Here is an 18,999-nt window from a genome sequence, read left to right on the forward strand (position 1 = left end):
GCCAAACGCAGAAGAAGAAGTATTTTAATGACTGGAAAATGTAGAGAGGTCGGCCGGATAATGGAGCATCTGGCCTGCTACTCTACGTAAGGGAAGGGGAAGAAAAAAGGGTCACAGTGGGGGATGATAATGGGAGGAACGAGGTGAAGGACACATTACACAACTGGCATCACAGGAGTGAGTCCAGGTGCGTGTCACCTAGGAAACGTGATAGAGCACGCATTGTCTCTGTCGTCTGCCAACTCTGTGGCCATGCGCTTAGCTAGCAGGAGGTCCTCCGACAGTGGTCCATTGTGTAAATGTCTCAAGGTATCTGCCATTGTCAGACTTTCGCGCGCATACTCAGGGCACACCACGAGCACATGATCTATAGTCTCTACAGCGCCACACATTGAACAGTCCCGGGAGTCTGTCCGTCCAAAAATGTGCAAATATTTGCGCGTGAAGGGGACGCCTAATCGCAGTCTGTGTATCAGTCATGTATGAGGGCGTGGAATTCCACGCAGAATAGGAAATTTCATATCTAGATACAGCTTTTAAGGCGGATGTGATGAGCTTCTGGCTGGGCCCAGTATCTTCTCGTCGCACGCCTCATTAATTCCTACAGGAGGCATGTGATGTCCGGTCTGGAGAATGGCACCACAGTTCGCAGGCCATTGCTGAGGGCGCGCCTTGCTGCAGCATCGGCCATCTCATTACCGTTGAGCCCACAGTGTCCCGGGATCCATTGGAACACTATGCGGTGGTGTTTTTCTTGAGCGCATGGAAGTAGCTCGGTGATCTGCAGTGCCAGAACCTGATATGCGGTGTGGCGCAGGAAGCATCCCAAAATTTGCAGCGCGGGTTTTGAGTCCGTGAAAATGCACCACTCTTGAGGTCTTTCCCAGCAGATGTGGCTAATCGCTTCCCGAATAGCCACAAGCTCTGCGGTGGTTGATGTAGAATTATGACCTAGTATGAAACCTCGAGTCATCTGTTGGGCTGGTATCCAGCCAAACGCAGGAAAATGTATCCCGCAGGGTGACAAGACTCTGGTGCCATTTACAGCTCGCTCTTACGTTAAATGTATGCATAATATCAGGCAAACGTGACGTGTGTGCTGTTTGAAGACTATCAATTAGAAGAGGAGGAGGAAAAAGAGAGGGAACGACAGGGAGCTTTGCAAGTGTAAAACCAGCCGGCTACTTTGTACTGGGGTGAGTAGTATAGGGGAATAAAGCTACGGAAGGGCACCTGAAGAGAAATAAAAAGAAATAGGGAAGAAAAGGGAGAAATCAAAGCGCGCACAGGATGCGATGCAGCACGCACAGAACAGTCCGTCGGGAAGTGAAGGACTGCCTGGGCAAGTGTCCCAGAATTCTCTCTTCCGAGAAATGGCGATTGTCCAGTGAATCTAGCGTGTTATAGAGTCCTTTTCACGCTGAGTCTCAGGGGAGATGTGGACTGTCTCCTCGCAGCTGCAGTTGCCGCATGCGGGACTGTCGGCCATTCCAGTGCGGAATGGCCGACCGTGACTCGGCTGTTTTATAACGCTCCTGATTATACACTCCACCTTCACTATTGTTTGCCTGATACTAGTTCTGCCATGAAAAGAAGTTTAACTACCCTGTGAGTACGCGGGTTGAAAGAGCAATGACGAAGCTGTGGTATCGTCACGACTTGTGTGCTATATAAACAAAGGCGCACAGCCGCAAGTCATACTGTATTATGTCGAATGGCGCGCTCCTGCACTTAACGCTGTCTTTCTGCAGCCGATCTAGAATAACCGGTAAACTCGCAAATCCTCGGACGCTCCACACCCAGGTGCCGTCTGAGCAGCAGTAAAGCCTGAGCAGGATATACTGCGTGGGATGAAGTGTTGCCGGGCCAGTGGGTGCTTACTTAACGACCTAATGCAGCGCACGACCACAACCACAGAGAAGACGCGGATACACCGCGGATTACAGGCGCTGTACTAACTACTTTATTCGAAAGGCGGCGATATGCTTTTGCCAACGCGAAGACGCACCCGCCACAACCTACGGACTACAGAGGGTGCTTAACAAAGCCAGTGAGATAATTTGAAACATTTAAAGAAACCATGCTCCGCGTTGTACAATACAACGAAAGTTTGACGCGCACATGTATTATATATATATTTTGCTTTGTGTAAAACGCTTCCAGCGGTTCACAGGCTTTGCTTCTGCCCAGGATCTTCACCTCATGAAATCACGGCAAACAAGAACGGCTGACGAGGCTGATGTGTGCCTTCCTTCTAGCGGTGCCTGTGCGCTACAGTACCTCATTAACTGAGCAGGATGATTACAAGAAACGCGTGGTTTGCATTGGACCTGCTGTTCTACGGGCTCCGAAAGCAACTGACACATAATTACCACAGGCAAATTTTTTGTTGAAGTTACTTTATACACAAAAGTATGAACAGTTGTGCCGCTTTAATGAAAGCCACATGCTTTGTACTACACCATATTACTCGGGTAAAGAAATTCACGAGCTGCACTTTTTTGTTCACTGTTTCTTTTTGTTCCCTAAAGGCTTCTCCGGAGCAGAAGTCAATTAGCTAAACGGCAGACCAGGCTTCTATTTACGAGTTTTACGCATCGAAGCAAGCCCATCCTCCAGACATCGCAGCCCTTCGAACTGCTATACAGCCATTATATTTCATACTGCACACGTTTTCGCGTATACCTTTACGGCGAGCAGCGTAGATTGCATAGGATGGACCCATACGTTAGCGATGATATAAGCACTCGTGAATATTATAGTGAAAGCGGTCCTGGTTGGTGTGTCGGTGACGTAGCGCATGCTATGACTGGCCTAATGATCCGTATGTTGAACTTGCGCAGTAACGCTTTTCGGGTGCGTGATGACTGCAAGCAAACGCAATGCCCTTTACTTGCTTGCTCTTATGTGACTCAACGCTGCGCTGTTCTTAGCTGTTCAACGTTAATGGCCAAAAGAAAGAGTGGGACACTCACTTGGGGAAATGGTGGCTGTAGAAGAGAGGCTGAAGAATGCCGGCCGGGAAGACGATGTCGTTCTTGTTTGGGTTGTAAAATGCGTTCACTACGGCTGGTTCCGTAGTCCATCTGCAAATAGGGAGGAAGCAAAACCGCGCTTACGATGGCGTGCCTCCACTAACGCCTCGGAAGAACCATCGTCGCGGGTCATTTGGTTCCGGTGCATTACGATGCGCGAAAAGAACTCTTCCCGTTCTGTGCTTCCTAAGTTGGATGAAACGAGGAAAAATTCTAAAGAAAGAAGGAAATTTCACTGTGCAAGACTTGTGTGAATATCTCGTTATGATGTACTGACTCATCCTCGCGTAAGATGTCATCATTTTATGGCTGACGGAAACTCTGAATTTTGTCTGAATCTATATTACTTATTTCGAATTGGTATGCGTGCCGCAGGTTACTCTACACGTGCGTTTATGTGAGAAGAGCGCTAACGTACCTTGATCAGCTCTTTACTACACCTTGCGACGGTGCTCGCGCAATAAAGCTTGCTGCGTTCATTTGACTGTTTCCAAAACTGTCATAAATGATAATAGTATTGCAGGCGCATTTCATAAGAAAGAGTACATTAATTGAATGCGAATTTAACATATTTGCACTACGTTGTCGTTAGCTGCGTTTGTGGTGTGAGTTGTAAGTCATCGGAGAGAATCCACCAGCCTCGCAGCTCTGCGATAGAGAAATGTTTGGCGGCTCTTTCGCGTAGGAGCCGTAAAACTGTTGCACTCTGAGCGGAGACAGACGCATACGGTGCAGGTGTATATATCTTCCTAACTGCGTAGTGCTCTCCTGGGCCGCCGGGTCAAGAACAGGTCTTTGAATTGATATAATAGGTCCGGGGCGAGTAGGGTCAAACAGCGTGGCACAGGGCTGGGCAGGCCGACCGAGTCGGGGAGTTAGGTCACTGGCGGAAGAGACTAAACAGTTTTTCTACTATAGGGCTGTTGCCACTGAGAGGGCAGCAGCGCGCCGTGGCGTTGCGAACCGTTACTTCGCCCTTGCACTGTGGATCTGGAATCGAGGCGGCACTACTACTACAAATAATTTATCTCTATCAAAACCGAATCGCTTAAACGAAGACGCCGATGCGTCAAAAGGATCTTGCCGGAGTCAGCTGCCGAGCACACCCGCACCTGTCGTGTACGCGCACGCGTGGTTTTTGTGTCCGGCGGGTCCTTAGCTCGTTCTCGAGTGTTTGTTTCCGTCTCCATTGCTACTTGCTGTCTTTGACTTTCACCCACTCCAGCTCCCGCGGCCACCTTGTGCGCTGAGGCGTGCGCGGAAAGCATAAACAGCGTAGTATATCGTTCGCTCACTTCTCCTTGTTGACGGGTTGTCGTAGCTTGAGCTGGTTGCGGGTGGCCTCGAAGTGCAGGATGTTGAACACGTTGTCCAGGTACAGGTCTTCGTGCACCACCAACTGCGGCAGCCCATCAAAACCACTGTCAAGGCCTCGTGACGGGGATGCTCGGGTGAACTAACGCCGGCACGCACTGTTTGGCAGGGGCGGACTCAAATGGCCCTTTCAAAGCCGAGTTGCGTCCCGACAAATAACAAGATGACGAGGCGGGCTAGTTTGTTGGAATTCACCACGAGTGCTTTGTAAGGACCAACGAGTGACAACCACAGGACAACCGATTGTCCTGGGGCTGTCGTTGTGTTCTTGCCCGTCGCTGCCCTTTAAAGTACTCCTCAAAGACAAGTTCGCACATGCATCCCGGAGAAGCTGGTTGATTTGGCACGACGTTGTGGTCAAATATGCATATTCAAGGATGTTGCTCAATAAGGATTGTCTTGTTTACCCCGAGGGTCGTTTTTGCCTATATTGTGTCCATTAAATAAATAGGGAAGGAGTAAACGAGTGCGCAAAAAGAAACTATGACACGCCTAGCTAGGTTTGCGAGCGCCGATAGAGTGACCCAAACGGCGGCAACCCAAGGCAATGAAGCTGCGGCTGAACGGCGGCACGGTAACCAGCGGAAGCTGCTAAGCGCTGCATCGAAAGGAGGATTCTATTACTGACGTTACAAAGCAGTTCACATAACAGGTGTAACGAGTAATCCTCACTGAGTAATCCGCACTGCTTAGATAGCGTAATCGTAAGCGAGCGTAACAAACGTGGCTCACCGAGTCATATTCCTTTGACAGCTCGTACGGATTAGTGAGAAGTTCCGGATAGCCGATCCTTTCATTCATAGCATTGGCCTGCGGGCAGAAACAGAGAAGGGAGCAGACACTTTCTATGGCAGTCACGTGACACTGCGGTTGAGAGCGATACGTTTCGCGCTTCGTTTTTGTCACACGATTCGCGACCAGCAAGACGACAGTGGGGCGTAGAACGCATTAGTGTCGGCTTTTTTAATAAAGCTTCGTATTTTGCTGCCTCAGCTCCTTGCTGAAAAAACGAAGTTGCGATATTTTTTAAATTGCAGTCATAATTATTAAATGACACTTGAGAACTGAGAGATGATTGGCATCTATGCGGAACCTGTCTTCGATGGCTTGTGCCAGCGAGCAAAGCAAAACTGAGGTGTGGTTCGAGTACCAGGTAATGAAAAAAAAGATAAGTGTCGGAGGTTATGAACAATCGTGCAAATGCTTCAGAACTTGCGGTGTGTAGAAAGAAACAAGATTGTAGCGGTAATGAGACTTTCCAAAGAGAGACAAGAATCTGTAATCATGGATCGGCGCCAGCTAACGAACTTGTACAGTTTACCGCATTGCAAAAGGGAGTTTGTCTCGTAGAAGTGCTGAGCTATACATTCTTGTAATGGCTGTGCTGCGCTGTCGTTCTTTACCTTATTTGCTTTTACCGTTTCTTTGATCAAGAGTGCGCATCTAAAGGAGTGTAGCTTTACGTTTCGTGTTTCTTGTGAAAAATAACAAAAATATTAGCTTGCAATTAACTGCGTCGTTGATTGCACACATCTGTAATCAATAGCAAATTGCATTGATTGCAAAGTTCTTTTGCATGACTTGTAACGTGCCTATACTCCGTCGCAAAAGTCGTTTACATCACTATAGAACAGCAGGACTAAGCCAATAGGAAGGCCGAATACCCTTCGAGATGTGCTCATCCGCACCGCGTCGTCTACTGACCGTCATAGTAATACGCGTGTCACGTTATGCGATGTGCATGCACAAAAGTCCTCACATGTAACGTATCACGTACCAAGCAAAAACAAAACTTCCTAACCCCATTAATAATCAGACACTTACGTCTGGAAATATATTCCGCTGCGCAAGGATATTATCTGTGCGCGCCTCGTACCATCGGCAGTGTTGCGAACGAATTGCGAGATGGAGAACAGTCTATAGATGAATATTTGGGAACAAGTCTGACCCCAAATACGTGACGTATGCAAGCACCGACAAGCTCAGTTTACAACCCTTCTACGATATACACTTTCGACAAATAGCTCGACGGTTAAACGTAAATGTTATGAGCTACATTTCGCGGAAAAGAAAGAAAAAGACCTCGACAGAGGACGCCTTAGGTTTCCTTATATCGAATGCGGTGTACTTATATATTCATTGAGGTCCTGGTACAAAAGCTTTAATTTTTTTCGTGAGGTGACACATGTTCGCTCTGCGCCAGTGGATAAGGAAGGCTACTCGCGTCGCGGTGCGCTGCAGCGGCACAAAGACAACCTCGCGTACTTTCTCTTCGGCGACCTTGCGTGTCTCGGTGTCCATCCAGTCGTTCTCCTTGAGCAGCTCGTTGAAAGCCTCGCGAATGTTGTGTATCATCTCCAGCGCCTGCACACCACACGGACAAAACCGACACAGCGACGTTAAACATTTCCGTTCATTAGCTATTGTCTCGAAACTGCACTCGCAGGCGCGAGAAATTAGAAAATTTTGCAAATATGGCAAATCAGTCTTGCGTCAAGCCCGCAAGGTGGAGGAAATCATTTTCCTAATTTTGCGGTAATGAACCGTTCACCGTCGTTTTAGTATGAAAGAGTGAAATAGATCGCGAGAAGAAATAAGGCACTGAATAGTCTTGAATAAATTTTGGTGACTATTGAAATGCAGGAATTACACGCATTCGGAAGCAGTAAAGCAATTTCTTCGACAAATTGAAATTTTCTACGAACACAAGTTGAACCTTGGCTACATGTTCGGCGAATAGTGAGTGAAAGGTAAGGAATCTGCCCCCATAACATGTAATTACATAACGAAGCGCTTTGCGAAGCTTTTCCACAATGTTAATTTACTTTCACCAAGCGGACGACTACGACATGCGTCTTTTCTGGAACACAACCTTATTTATATATTAACTAATTTATTTCATTTTTCAATCCTATTACAACCCGGTACGTGGCCTATCCCTGCAGTGGGTTTGTGCCATTAATTGAGGCTTCTTCTTCTTCTTCTTCTTCTTCTTCTTCTTCTTCTTCTTCTTCTTCTTCTTCTTCTTCTTCTTCTTCTTCTTCTTCGTCGTCGTCGTCGTCGTCATAAGCCTGCCCTTCTCTGCTTTTCTGAACTTTTCGCCGCTGTTGTGGGGTCTGCCGCGCCACATCCCGCGGGGATGGATGAGGCCCCGTTGGGTTCTGGTTGATCAGCGGGAATCGCTTCGAGGAAGCGAGGAAATACATCCAGCAACAGCGAGGACACTGAGCTGTACTCCTCATCAGCTGACAAGTCAGCGCAAGATGGTTTTGAACCTATCTTGCACGGCAAAGCCAAGCGAAGCACCTTCGATGTCAAGTTCGTTCACTTAAAAACAGCGCCTCAACGATGGCCTCATACTGTCCTGAACTCCACTGACAATTTGCGCGTCATCAACAGGCAAGCACTGTTCTTATTTTATTAGAACGCTGTAACGAACAACATCAAGAATGCGAGCCTAAACACACGGTAAAACGTCTTGGTCATCGGCGTGATGACCACGAGTGCGCTGAGCCCTCTGCAGAGTATAACGCAGCTGGACAACACAAAGCTTCGATCCATTGTTGCAGCAGATGGTGCCACCATTGAAGGAGTCATTTATGACATCGACATTGAAATCGCTGATGCAGATCTTCTAGGGGTCATAAAACCAGCAAGTGAGAACATTGTTATTGCGCACGCCGGACGTCTTGGTAAGGCACGTTGCGTGAAGTTAACATTCAAGGGTGACTGACTAGCTGCCTTCCCTCCTACGTGAAAGTTGACCACTTCCGCCACACGGTTCGGCCGTTTGTTCCAAAACTGCTGCAATGTTACAACTGCTGGAGGATCGGCCATGTGAAGGGCGTTTGCAAAAATTCTGCTATGTGTCCCCGATGCGCCGAGCCCCGCTCAGAACAAAACTGTAGTGCGACTGTTTTGAAGTGGCCTAACTTTCAAGGCGTTCACAGTGCCTCTTTCAATGACTACCTGAATATTAGGAAATAATTTTCTGTGCTCAAACAAATGGTTAGCGACAATTCAACCAACAAAGAGGCCGCTGAAACAGTCTGACTTAGACGACGTGGCTTTCGGCGGTCCTCATGTAGGACTGCGACAGCTTCGAAAAATACGTTACTTCTTCAAGCAACAACTTCATCTACAGTTCCCAGGGCAGCAAACACTGGCGTTGGACGGCAGAAAACTACGGAACGTCTCTCTGCAAATGAATGGCCCCCCTTCAAAGTACACGACCTATAGAGGAGCAGCAGCAATGGCCGCATACGGTACAGTAAACTGCTCCATTGGATGAGGTGCGACATACAGATCACCAAATGGTGCCTCTACTGCGACCCTTAATGAATGCCACTCGCGTGTTGATGAACAACATGCACACAACGTCAGCCAGAAGTGCACTTCAAGTACTGGACACATTAAGTCCGGTGTTGGCACCCCTCGAATAAGACATGGCTCACCAGGAACTATCTTTTCGGGCCGAGGTCCGATAAACAGCAAAAACAGTCCGGGGACTTCGATCGCGCATCGCCGATTTCGGATGGTTCGTGTACACCAACAGGTTTCCCATCATCATCATCTGCGAGCCGAACTTGTCGAACTCTGTCAAGCGTTCAGGCTATGGATTATTTATGTCGTCAACTACTGGTGAAAACAGCAAGGTTATGGTGTTTATTTTCCGCGACATCACTTAAATTATTTAGCCTGTGCCGCCTCATGACGATAACCAATACGTATGCAGAACTGTAAAGAAGAAAAGACTTACCGTCACTGTTGTGAGTACCTACCTATCACCATCAAGTACATTAGATTCCAAAAGATTACGGGACATCCTGTCAACATCTCCTGGTCCATGGATTATCATTGGGGACTTCAACGCTCATCATACGCTCTGTGGAAGTACGAAAATCAACGCAAAATGCAGATACTTGTCATCATTCGCCTCCGAGGTTTAGCGCTGGGCTTTAAGTCACGACAGTCCTACATCCTTAAGCGGCTTCACATACAGCAGCTGTCTTGAGTTGGCCTTCGTCTAAGCAAGTCTCATCAGACGTATTGGATGGTTTATGGACATTGAAAAGCACGGGAGTGACCATATTCCCTCGTATGTCATCAGACGACTGTCCCCTTCCAAATCGAGTGATACAATTGAAAGAGTGGACTGGCCCAAATTCCGAACTCACGTCGCGAGGACGTGAGTTCGAATCCTACTTTCGGGCACCTTTTTTTTTCTTTTTTCAGCTCAGTAATCTTTTTTTATTAGGGTATAAATGCCTAATTTCATTAATTCCACCTTTGCGGAGCATCGGAAATAATGACCGTTACTCCCTTGAGGAGCATCGGAAAAGAGCAACTGTAAGTCCTCGGAGGAGTAACGGCATGGGGAATAACAGTTCATCCCCTCGCACTTACCCCCTAAAGGGAAGAATGGTTGTGGCAGATCAGTTGCTTCCCTAAAGGAGTAACCTCAATACCCCATTTCCTCCTTTTCTTCTTAGAGTGTAAGCCCCTATAGCACTTATGGAGGACGGTACGAGGGCTAAGTACACCACCCGTACAGCGGTCCTCATTCAACACTCTGGCCCTCTTTGAACTTTGACCAGAGATTAATGTCGCAGAATACTTCTTTGCCAGATTATCCGGGCAACTCGCAGCTTCCAACAACGTATCACATTCCATAAGCTTCCCGTCACCACGTGACCACGCATGGATCTACCATACATAATACATAATGAATCCTGGTGAGCTGGCACACTCCTCACAAGCTGGAAGACTAGTCGCATAGTTCCGTTACTGAAGCCTGGCAAGTCTTCGCTGGAAGTTTACCCGCCGTGGTGGCTTAGCAGCTATGGTGTGGTGCTGCTAAGCACGAGGTCGCGGGATCAAATCCCGGCGGCGGCTGCCGCATTTAGATGGGGGCGAAATGCAGAAACGCCCGTGTCCCGTGCTTTGGCGGCACGTTGAAGAATCCCAGGTGGTCAAAATTAATTCGGAGTCGCCTACTACGAGGTGCTTCATAATCAAATCGTGGTTTTGGCACATAAAACCCCAGAATTCCGTTGGAGCTTTGATCGTATCGCCCGACTGCATTGGCGAGCTGTAAGGGCGAAGTGATGGAGAGGATGATCATCCACGCCCGGAGTGATACTTGGAATACCACAACGTCTGCCCAGATGCCACGGCAGGCTTCCGAGGTGACCGCTCATCGATTGATAATGTCGTCCACCTGGTATACGTTCATCACCAAAAAAGGATGTAGACGTGTCTGCGCTTCTTTGTTCCTCGACGTCAAAGGGTCGCACGACAACGTTACACATGAAGCGATTCTCGCCGCTCTCGAAGAAATATGCATCGGCTTTTCGGATGTTTCGATGGATACAGAGCTGTCGTTCTATGCAATTTTTCCTTGTGAGCACCGAGGGCGGCCGCACCTTTTTACATTGCATCTACTGTGGCGTGCCCCAGGGCGGCATACTGAGCCTTACGTTGTTTAACCTCACGCTGATTAGTCTACTTGATCACCATCCAGGAACAGTTAAATTATCAATGTACGTGGACGACATATGCGCTTGAGCGTCTGTAGTGACAGGCTTACAACTGGGCGCAAGGCTCCGAAAAGCTGCCACTCAGACGACGTAATCAAGACCTGGAGATTTCATTTGATAAATGTGCACTTGTGGTACTTACGCGTAAGCTCATGACGCACTACGTGTATGAATTAATGAGCAGATGATAATATTTACAGGTCATGCAAATTCTTGGGTGTCATAATTGACAGAGACATCTCATGGAGCCCCCATGTACTGTACATGGAAAAGCGGTTGACAGTCATCTGTCACCTTTTGAAGTTCTTCGCTGGAAATACTTGGGGAATGTCCACAAGCGCTATATCGCAACTATATAGCGTATTCTTTCTCCGCTTTTTGCAGCACAGATTGCGAGCATTAACTAACGCAAATAAAACAAACCTAAGTACTATATAAAGTGTTCAAGCCCAAGCGCTCAGGATTTGTCTAGGTCTTCCTCGAAGTGTGTCAACGCGGCAGTACTGTAATCGCCAGAGACAACCTCATCAAAACCCACATCGCAGTCGAAGCACAAGGCGTGCTCGTAAGGCACCTTGCCTGGTCTCCTTGTCACCATTAAGCCTCTCTACCTGCGGAGAGACCACGTGCCTCGTTCTGGCGAACGGTATGCGCACATCGTAAGGTTATACCATCTTGTATCACACCTGCTGCGAGACCTTCGGCTCCTCCTTGGTGCCTCAGTCAGCCAAAGATAAAGCTGACAATACCTGGCGTCCGGGAAAAAGCAGATATGTCATCGCCGGCTCTTAAACAGCTTACCTTACTCACATTACATGAGAAGCGGAATTACACCCACATATGCACTGAAGGCTCCATCCTGCAGAACAGCTCTACCGCAGATGTCGTCATTCCAGCGAAAGCGACCACTGTCAAGTTGAAAACCTCTCACTTGACAACGTAGACGACAGCAGAACTCGCAGCGCTTCGAGGTGCACTACACTTCAATGATGAACCAACGCACAATTGGTTGATTTTCTGCGACTCAAAGACGGTACTGCAGTGTTTACTGTCAGTCTCACGGCGCAATCCGCATGAACGCTTTCGTACTCGAAATCACAGAGGCAATACACAACCTGAATGAGAAAATACATGAAATAATTTTTCAGTGGCTACCAAAGCACTGTGGTACCATCGGCAATGAACACGCCGATCAAGCTGCTCGTTCAGCCCATGTAGAAGACAACCGCCTATCAATCTGTTCGAGGAGCTCAAAGAAGCACAATTAGGGTCGCAGCTACTCAGACTCCAGCAGACTACCACGGGAAGAAAGCTCCTAAGAAAACTGGGGCACAAAGAAATTGAAAGGGAAGAACAAAGAACGGCAAACCTACCCGATGAGTATCGCAGCACCATCAAGGTAGGGTCCCTGCCAAGAAACATGGATGCAAATTTACACACAGCCAGGCGGAACGCTAGGGTAAAACATGTAAAAAAATACCTAGCAACCAAAGCGAACACGGTATACACGGACGCCGCGGTGTATCCTCGAGAACGAAGGGACACAGAAAAAAGAGTCGCCGCGGCAGTAATAGACTCGGACTGTAGGGAAATCGCTTGCGCGTCGGCACGGGATTGTACGGTAACCGAGGGAGAGGAAATGGCTGTTGCTCTAGCAGCTGTGGAGGGCTACCGCACAAATAGATCCCTTATAATTCTAAGAGACTCCAAGGAAGCATGCCGAAACTACATTAACGGCAGAATCGGTCAAAAAGCGCTCCAAATATTCCTCCGCGCTGGCCAACAGAATAAACGCATTAGACACACCGTCTTTTGGGTACCGGGGCACGCTGAGATTGAGGGCAACCAAAGGGATGATAGGATCGCTCCGGAGCATACAAACCGAGCGGACCTAAACAGAGACCCTGATGATTTCATGACAGTGAACCCAATGTACTCTGACATACTACATTACCATATAGAGGGACGAGGATGAGATATCCCCCGCCCCACAATACACTCACTCAACAACATGCAGTTTCCTGGCGAAAGCTGCAGACAGGAGCTTTCTCAAATTTGCATATATTAAGCAAAATCTTCCCAAGTCAATACAGGGACACATGCCCGTGGTGTGGCGCAATACCCACACTTTATCACATCACATGGGAGTGCAATACGAATAAGGCATTCCACAAAATGGAAAATCCGAGTGCGGAGCAGTGGGAGAGCGTGCTCTCCAGCGGCGACCCTAGCCTCCAACGGAGGCTGGTGGATCATGCCCGACGAGCAGCCACGCTCAGTGGTGTCCTGGAATAGGGGCGCCAACCATGCAGGCCGGAGATCGTCATCAACCAATAGAAGATGAAAACATCCGGCCCGGCCGCTGAATTACTCGTTCTAGAGCAATAATGTTTACTTCCTCCTCCTCCTCTTCCTCCCGCTGCCTGTCTAGGGCCGATGCTGCAAGGATGCTTCGCCTACTTGCAAGCCAGTGCACTGCATCAGAGTGGAATGAAGCACATTTTATGCGCGCACGTTTATACGCCCTGGATTCAACCTTAAGCCATGGACTTCCACGAAGACTTCATCGAAGAGACGCGACCCTATTGTGTAGGCTGTGGTTGGGCGTCGCCTCTAAACCAATACCTACGCGTCCCGCACAGGGATGGCCGACACCGCAGCGGCGACGCAGAAGCAATTCGGCACGTTCTTTGCCCGCAGTATTTTGTGCAGAGGAAATCGCATTCCGTCGTGCTGAACCAGTTGGACGACCAGCCTCTGTCGGAAGAACGAATTTTGCAACATCGACGCGACTTACCATCGCATCAGAAGGCCGTGCAAGCGCTACTACGCTTCTCGAGACCAACCGGCCTGTGTGAACACCTGTGATTCGAACGCATTTTCTGTTGCGTGTTCCTGGTTGTATTTTCTTTCTCTCTTTGCCCTCTTTCCAACCCCTATATCGCCCACCCCAGTGCACGGTAGCAAACCGGAAACTAGCTGGTGGTCAACCTCCCCGTCTTTTCTATCTTGCTCTCTCTCTCTCTCTACTTTCAGCAACATTTGCTTGCTCTCACTACAGCACCAAGTATATTTATTCATAAGCACGTTTTATTACAAGAACAGATGTAGTATAGTTAAGGAATGTAAACTATATATACCCATTTACAAGGTTGCACGTTTAAGATAAGTTACGTGGTTGGTCTATTGAATTGTGTGCACGAACACTGAACCACCAGGAGCAAATGTCTGACGCGAGAGACTGGAAGGAAGGGGCGTACGGTTTCCTTGCTGTGCGGGTCGAAGTTGTCGCGTATGAACAGCGCGCCGACGGCCATGCCCATCTTCTTGTTGGCGAGCTCAACGCAGTGGTTCCAGCGCACCTTGTCCGCCGACACGCCCAGCATCACCTTGCGGAACGCGTTTCGCTTGTGCGCGTACTCGCCGTCCAGGTAGGCCAGCAGGTAGTTCACCAGGCGCCACACGCCGAAGTTGTGCAGCGTCCTGCGAGCGCGCGCGCGCGCTCTGCGTCACTCGTTTCCCAGCGGCGCTTTCCTTCGGCGGCGTGACGCTGCGTCACTCAAAGGGCGGCCGTGGTGCCACGGTGAATTGCAGCGCGCACCGGGACAGGAAAGGACGAGCGCTGTAATTCACACTCGCGCGGAACGCCAAACTAGCCCGGTCTCGAACCTCGATAAAGTGTTGACCTGTTTAGGGACCAGAACGCCTTCTTGTCAGGTATAACTCCAACGGTGCGAAGTTGCACCTGTCAGAGTCCATCGGCAAGGTTCTGAACGTTGTAAAGAAAACATTAACTGCTCATGATATGAGCATCCTCTCCGAATGGGGAGGGGGTTATATGGTTAATTTTAACCTTTCTGGTGCACACAAATATTTAAATGCTTTTGTACACCAAGCTACATTATTCAATGTAGAACGCTCACTCCGATGCATGTTTTTTTTTCTTTATGCCTTTATTATCTCTTCTATTAGTGCATAAAATTGGCAACGTAGTGTGGAGAATTCGTACTAAATCCCGAAGCACAAGTTATCTTAGCAAGCCAGTCTGCTAGACCGTCAGAGATTGGCTGTCACGTTGCCAGTACTCGGGTGCAACCGAGCAACTCTAGCACGGAGCAAAAAGCAATGGTCGGGCAAAGTGGGAGCACCGCGCACCGTTTGTCGGTGTCGACCAGAATCTGGCCGACCTGCTGCAGGTAAGGCACCGAGTAGACCACCAGCGGCTCGTCCGGCGACACCTCCACGGGAAGGAACACCGACAGGTACTCGGTCCAGTTGAACTGCCGCACGTCGATCGCAGCAGGCAACGAAGGGTCGGGAGCGTGCCAGAGCCACAGTGAGATCGCGGACAAGCTTTGCGAGCAGGCGCTGCATAGTCGCTTTGTTGCCGGCACTAAGAGCGACGGCATGCAGCAACAGATATGGCGCCGGACGCAGATAAGGCTTTTCTCTGTTTGAAGTGATGGCCCTGTGCTCCGTGAACGCACGTGTGATACTGCGTGAGCTTTTCCTTTTCTGTTTAGTATGTATCTTTAAGCTATGTACAGTAAACGAGAAAATTATGCGAATAGTTGCTAACTAAAATAAAGCGCAATTACAATTAGGACGGATTAAATTGCTAAATACAAAATTCCACTAATTTAGGTGGGCTAAAAATTACAATTGTCATGAGGAGAAAAAGAAATACAAGATGAAATAACGCGCATATAACACAGTAGCCGAGTAGTAGAGTGGCAAAAAAAAAAAAGCAGCAAACTTTTTTATCATCAGCATTTTTACTTAGCGAGAGCGAAAAAATAAATAAATTAGAGAACGACAGATCGGTGAGGTTCTGTCCGCAACTGTCGGCACAACGTTGGTAAAAATATTTAAAAAAGAAATTGAAATAAGAAATACCCAGACCTCAAACCGCGTGATACGCTTTGGTAGCACGCAAGGACATTACTCGCCATATTATCGTGGTTATTGGTTATTGAGCGTAGTTATTGAGTGCAAAACATGAATAGGTAAGCACTATACAAGTCTCGATCACGTATACGTAGTGCTGACCCCGCGGGTATATGTACGCATGCCCCACTTCGCATGTAAAAAAAAAAAGAAAAAGTTTAGCTGCACGTGCTTGCAACGCAAATTAATATTTGGAAATAAAAAAAAAGGATATCAACATCTACGCATGCCCTTACCACCGGCACCATTTCAGACAAAGCCCGCAGTGTCATCTTGTTGTAGATGGAACCTGTGTCATGCCGGTCCGCTTCGGGCACAGAGATCTGAAAAAGAGAGAGACGTGCAGGTTGTGCGATACACTATGTGCGAGAGCCGTATACGCAAAGTGGGGTTTGCTCAAGTTTCTTAAAGCGGCCTGTGAAAAAAGAAAGAGGGCGCTTCATTCCCGCTACCGTGTGATGAAAAGAAATGGGAGACCTCGCTACCTTGGCGCATTTTTAACAGCGGACTAAGTCGAGCCATCGCCGTCCATTGTCCGGTGTCACGCAGGGGGCAGAGCGCGCGCCGGGGGAGGGCTGAGGAGAGGGGTACAGGAGCAGGTGTATCGCCGGCGCGGGCGCTTTCGCCCCATGGATTCCGCCCGGTGCGAGCGGCTGCGCCGACGTCACGCAAATGCCGAGCTTCGAGAGCGAGAAGCGGACGCAAAGCGCTCGTGGAGGCAAGCCAACCCGAACTTTCAAGAGAAGGTAACCGAAGCCAAGTGTCAGCAGAGGCAAGCTAAACCCCAAGTTCGAGAGTAGGAGGTCGAGCAGAGACGTCGACGCAGAGAAATTCCTCCCACGGAGGGTGCCGACGGACGGCACAAGCGAGAATTCTTTGTCCATAAGTGCGACCACAGCTGCAAGGTGTGTGATAGGCTGTGGCTCGGTCACAACCTCACCCAACTGAAGAGTGTGCGCAATGCGGAACCGAAGCTCGAATCTAGCAAAACGACGACCACGAGACAAAATACTTTCATGAAAATCGCGCTAAACACGAGTTCAAACTTGAGAAAGCGACCACCAGCTTCGCTGTTTTGACAGCTTTCGCAGCGTGGAACTGGCTTTATTATTATTTTTTTATGCGTTCGATAAGCTTCTGCCTGATATTGGCAAACCTTTGCACCCGACAGACCTGAGATTTCCCTTCACGCTCGCGGCCATTCTTAGAGAGGCGATATATCACCTTGCGCGCGTTCTCTCGACGCTGAATGTCAGTGGCTTAGCGGCTATGGTGTTGCGCTGTTAAGCACGAGGTCGCGCGATCAAATCCTGGCCGCGGCTGCCGCATTTGCAGAAAATGTCGAAATGCAGAAACGCCTGTGTCCCGTGCATCGGGGGCACGTTGAAGATTCTCTGGTGGTCAAAATTAATCCGGAGTGCCACACTAGGGCGTGCCTCATAATCAAATAGTGGTTTGAGCGCGTGAAACCCCGTAATTCAATTAAGTTCTTGCTGCGTAGACGTGGCTGCTAGCACGACCCGCTGCACCATGCAGAGGTGGCCAGTAATGAAGTTCGATCACTGTGGCATGCAAAAATAAAATTTTGCGTCCCTATATGCGATGTTACGGTATCAGGAAGGCGTTTTAGCCGCATGAATGGCCACAAGAATTTCTGACGCAGCCTGAAGCACGCCAGTCACTGCATTGACGCTTTAGCTGTCGTTTGAACGATGCAAAACTATCGACGCGTAAAAAAAAAGGGGGGAAGAAGCAAAGAGAGAGAGAGGGATGAAAAAGAATAGTTTTACTTTTCTAAAAAAAGGCACCAATGAAAGGGAAGCGCATTCATGGACGTCAACTAATCAAGTGGACTGATCTCATAAGGGCTTTCGCAGGCGTAGAGTCGATCGGTTTGTATGGGAAAATGGTGTAATAAGAAAGCTTTGGGTAACATGCCTTTTAATTATAATATTGCCACGCATACATTGTTTTAATTTTTTTCCGGTTGTAGCTTTGACGTAATTACCATTCTCGTCATATGTTATCGCTTTCGCGAAAAACGCGCTTCCTCTACCTGAAACTTCGCAGACGCTGTCGCCAATTCGACAGCAAGACAGGCGTGTCGAGCGACACCGTGCACACGCACTACGCGAATAGTGCTATACAACCTCGAGTCTATGTGAGCGCCAACGATTGCTCTGAAATGTTTACACGGTGACGGAGGCACAAATGCCGAAACGGCACGAGCAGTGTTCAGTGGCCGGCAGGGAATCCCATAAGGCTATGTTTGTTGCTTAAGAGGAAGCTCTAGCTAGGGTCCAACTCCGCGGCCTATTCAAATACACGTAAAACGCAAGAATGTTTTTTCTGAGATAACCCCTGGACCGATTTTAATGAAATTTGTTGCATTTGAGGGAGAAAGTTATATTCTAGTGAATTTTGGAAGCTGAATTTCTATTTAAGAGCTTTAGGACATGAATATTGTTAAAAAGAATTTCGAAACGTTGCGAAAGATAGAAACGTGAAGTTTACAAATTAATAGCTCTGCATCAAGAATAGCTATCGTGTTTCTGTAAACGGCATGCATTAGATCATTCAAAGCGGACAAATTCGATATGTCAATTTACATCTAACGTGAATTTGTTACGTTGTGTACAAGAGTTCTGCAAAAGCTGTATTTCCGTATTACAATTTTTTTTTAGATTCATGCGTAACACATCCATTTTGTTCGCTTTATATATACTATTAGATGCAGTTGCCATAGTTGTGATACCATTCAACATTGCAGAGTTACAGAGTTGTAAACTTTATAGTTTCGTTTGCTGGAAATTTTCGATTTTTGTCGCTTATTCATAAAACATTTACGACACAAAATAAAAAAATTCGATACCAACAGTCACTAAATTTCAAGTTTTTCTTTCAAATGCAACAAGCCTCGCCAAATTTGGTGCAGTGGTCGCCGAGAAAAACGAATTTTCCTTTTACATGTATTTACATATAAGCACCCGAGCTAAAGCTTCCCCTTAAGCACGCTACTTCTTACACCGTGCCCTTAAGTGCTGCGTTGCTTATTGCGCACAAGTTCGATAAATAAAGAGCAAGTTTCTTTCATTCCCTATCAA

The 18,999-nt window shown here is 48.1% G+C and overlaps 1 protein-coding gene and 1 long non-coding RNA gene across 2 annotated transcripts in view; one reads left to right on the top strand and one right to left on the bottom strand.

The window, feature by feature from the left end:
- LOC139056404 (uncharacterized) overlaps positions 1–2,325 on the top strand; it is a 28,699-nt gene extending 26,374 nt beyond the window's left edge. The window contains exon 3 of the long non-coding RNA XR_011512343.1: positions 2,191–2,325. This is a non-coding gene — a long non-coding RNA (uncharacterized lncRNA). The remainder of the gene's footprint in view (positions 1–2,190) is intronic.
- Positions 1–18,999, bottom strand: part of LOC135904532 (neprilysin-1-like) — a 196,942-nt gene that overhangs the window by 29,310 nt on the left and 148,633 nt on the right. Inside the window, exons 9-15 of the mRNA XM_065435340.2 lie at positions 16,132–16,218; positions 15,104–15,228; positions 14,209–14,431; positions 6,675–6,773; positions 5,142–5,219; positions 4,331–4,434; positions 2,976–3,086 (exon numbers count right to left, since the gene is read on the bottom strand). Of these exons, the coding sequence (XP_065291412.1) occupies positions 2,976–3,086; positions 4,331–4,434; positions 5,142–5,219; positions 6,675–6,773; positions 14,209–14,431; positions 15,104–15,228; positions 16,132–16,218 (827 nt within the window). The remainder of the gene's footprint in view (positions 1–2,975; positions 3,087–4,330; positions 4,435–5,141; positions 5,220–6,674; positions 6,774–14,208; positions 14,432–15,103; positions 15,229–16,131; positions 16,219–18,999) is intronic.

The sequence above is a fragment of the Dermacentor albipictus genome, chromosome 2 (genome assembly GCF_038994185.2).
Source record: "Dermacentor albipictus isolate Rhodes 1998 colony chromosome 2, USDA_Dalb.pri_finalv2, whole genome shotgun sequence".
NCBI lineage: Eukaryota > Metazoa > Arthropoda > Arachnida > Ixodida > Ixodidae > Dermacentor > Dermacentor albipictus.